A 2,843-nucleotide genomic window follows, 5' to 3' on the forward strand; every position below is an offset into this window, starting at 1 on the left:
ACACCTTGAAAACACAGCACAGAGTTGTTTCCTCTCTATTCCACTGGATGGAAACAAACTGTTGTTGTTTTTGTGGTTCTATTCTACATGATTTTGCGAGATCTCGTCAGCCCTCAAGACTTCAGCTGTCAGTCATGGCCGCAGCCATTCCGCAACAAATCCGGACCTGTTGGTTATTGACTGACGGTGGAGCACAAAGCCGTCACGCAGCGGAGCCGATCCGTTGGAAATTGGGGGTTAGAAAGACTGACCGTATTTATTTAAATATTATTCTATTCCAGCTTTTCAAGAGGAGGAATGTTGCCACAGTGGAGGATGATGGCCTCCCGGAGGACGATGGCATGGCGGATAGTGGCTATCTAGAGTCCCAGGCTAACAACATGGACCCACTCACGGTAAGCAGAGAAATCCCGCTATTCATCTACATGCATTGAACATACGTATGAAGTCGGATGTGACAGTATTTCATCTGTGTTTTTATCAAATCTCCATTTCTTTGCTTTACAGGGTGGGGTGATCTCTGAAGACATGACTCAAATGATCTTCTCCAGTACTCCTGAGCAGCAGCTTATAGGCACTCAACGCTTTAGGAAGCTCCTTTCTAAAGGTAAGAGTGGTTGCTATTCCTACAGAAACGTGATTGCAACAAGGGCTGGATGACAATTCAATGCCTTTAGCCTGGGAAATTATACATTATTTAATGCATACACTATATAAATGGAGTAAAGCAGTTACACAAGCAGTTTCCTTTAACCAAACTATTTGAGAAACTGCCACTCCAGCTTGTCTTTGGTGCAGCAGTAAGATACTTATTTCACTTATATTCATGTATAGTAAAATATAGTTTGACTATAAATGGAACAGTTTATCATATTGTTTTTAATACATGAGTAAATGTTTTAACCTCTTGATATAAAGATATCGCTATGCCAAGTATTGCTCTTATTCATTTTTGTCATGTTGTCCACCTTTTACTATATGTCTCACACAGAGCCCAACCCACCTATTGATGAAGTCATTGCCACTCCAGGGGTGGTGGAGCGCTTTGTTGAGTTCCTAAAGAGGAGAGAAAACTGCACATTGCAGGTACATTTCCTCAGTATGTCTTTAGTAATGGCCCCGGTGTGCACTAAACAGGGGAGGCTTGAAGCTGCTTTATTTTCCTTGCATTTTTTTCTCTGTATTCATCTTGCACATTAACTGTTTATATCTAATCTGAGTGATCAATATGTAATACATTTTAAATATATTTGTTTAAATTAATATTTGAAATATATTGTTTCAGTTTGAGGCTGCATGGGTGTTGACCAACATTGCGTCAGGTACTTCCCATCAGACTCGAGTGGTAATCCAAGCAGGTGCTGTGCCCATTTTCATAGAGATGCTCAGCTCGGATTTTGAAGACGTACAGGAACAGGTAGGGAGGATTCAGACATACCACTGTTTTTTCTGGTTATCAAGATTAGCCAATTGTCTCCCCACTGACAATCACTTCATGTTTTATCATGTTTATCTATTATAACTTTGATGTAAATAACAACATATATGTTGTTAACCTGCCAAGTATTGTACATTTGAATGTTGTTTATTGACTGCCCTAAATAATTGCTTTGACCATCAGGCAGTGTGGGCCTTGGGAAACATAGCAGGAGATAGCACAGAATGCAGAGACTTTGTCATAGACTGCAACATTCTGCCTTCCCTGGTGCAGTAAGTAGTAACTCCATGTCTCATTGTCTTCATTTTAAATCTTATTAAACGTAAAAAATAAATAAAGAGCAACTTAAATCCTGTATTCTCAGTAAAATATGTTGCTTTTGCAGGTTATTAGCCAAACAGAATCGTCTAACTATGATGAGGAATGCAGTGTGGGCGCTCTCAAACCTGTGCAGAGGAAAGAACCCACCTCCAGACTTCACTAAGGTAATTTGCCAAGATAAATATATCACTATGGCAACAGCACACTTCTCAGATTGCTAAAGTACATCATATCTCACTTTTCAAGGACACAAGCTGACACAAATGGAGTTATATATCTAAATTGGAAAACCGTCACTCCCATTGGACTTAACACTAACATGTTGCTCTAACCCTGCCACCATGTCTCTTTTTCCCCAGGTGTCTCCGTGTCTCAGTGTGCTGTCTTGGCTGCTGTTTGTCAATGACACAGATATCCTGGCTGATGCATGCTGGGCACTTTCCTACCTATCTGATGGCCCCAATGACAAAATCCAAGCCGTTATTGACTCAGGAGTCTGTCGCAGACTGGTGGAGTTGCTTATGTAAGAATTGAATGTAAAATTCTAAAAGATTAGACGCAGCTTAGATATTTACTGTTGGAGAGGAGCAATGTTCTTACGCAGGCAGATACAGAATTTTCCATGTGTACCATCCGACAATCCAGATGTGGGTGTGTTGTGACTGGAGCAGACTTCGTAAACAACATCTGAGTGATTACACATTACTATTCTGCTTGTTTCCAGGCACTCTGATTATAAGGTGGTGTCCCCTGCACTGCGAGCTGTTGGAAACATAGTCACTGGAGATGATCTGCAGACACAGGTAATGGCAGCATGTACACACACACTTACAATTATACTTCTTTTGGAGAAGGTAATTTAATACTTATAGATGACTATTTCTGACTTTGTGTGTAATTTGTGTGGTTGTCTAGGTGATTTTAAACTGCGCAGCGCTGCAGTCCCTACTTCACCTCCTGAGTAGCCCCAAGGAGTCCATCAAGAAGGAAGCCTGCTGGACAATCTCCAACATCACCGCAGGGAACCGAGCACAAATACAGGTGTGTGGGTGGGTGGGTGGGTTTCCCACAGAATAACTTGGAA

The 2,843-nt window shown here is 41.3% G+C and overlaps 1 protein-coding gene across 1 annotated transcript in view; it reads left to right on the forward strand.

The window, feature by feature from the left end:
• kpna1 (karyopherin alpha 1 (importin alpha 5)) overlaps positions 1 to 2,843 on the forward strand; it is a 6,935-nt gene that overhangs the window by 1,578 nt on the left and 2,514 nt on the right. The window contains exons 3-11 of the mRNA XM_032503656.1: positions 282 to 395; positions 508 to 607; positions 992 to 1,086; positions 1,286 to 1,417; positions 1,622 to 1,710; positions 1,824 to 1,923; positions 2,119 to 2,282; positions 2,484 to 2,562; positions 2,675 to 2,800. Of these exons, the coding sequence (XP_032359547.1) occupies positions 282 to 395; positions 508 to 607; positions 992 to 1,086; positions 1,286 to 1,417; positions 1,622 to 1,710; positions 1,824 to 1,923; positions 2,119 to 2,282; positions 2,484 to 2,562; positions 2,675 to 2,800 (999 nt within the window). The remainder of the gene's footprint in view (positions 1 to 281; positions 396 to 507; positions 608 to 991; positions 1,087 to 1,285; positions 1,418 to 1,621; positions 1,711 to 1,823; positions 1,924 to 2,118; positions 2,283 to 2,483; positions 2,563 to 2,674; positions 2,801 to 2,843) is intronic.

Source organism: Etheostoma spectabile, chromosome 22 (assembly GCF_008692095.1).
Source record: "Etheostoma spectabile isolate EspeVRDwgs_2016 chromosome 22, UIUC_Espe_1.0, whole genome shotgun sequence".
Lineage (NCBI taxonomy): Eukaryota > Metazoa > Chordata > Actinopteri > Perciformes > Percidae > Etheostoma > Etheostoma spectabile.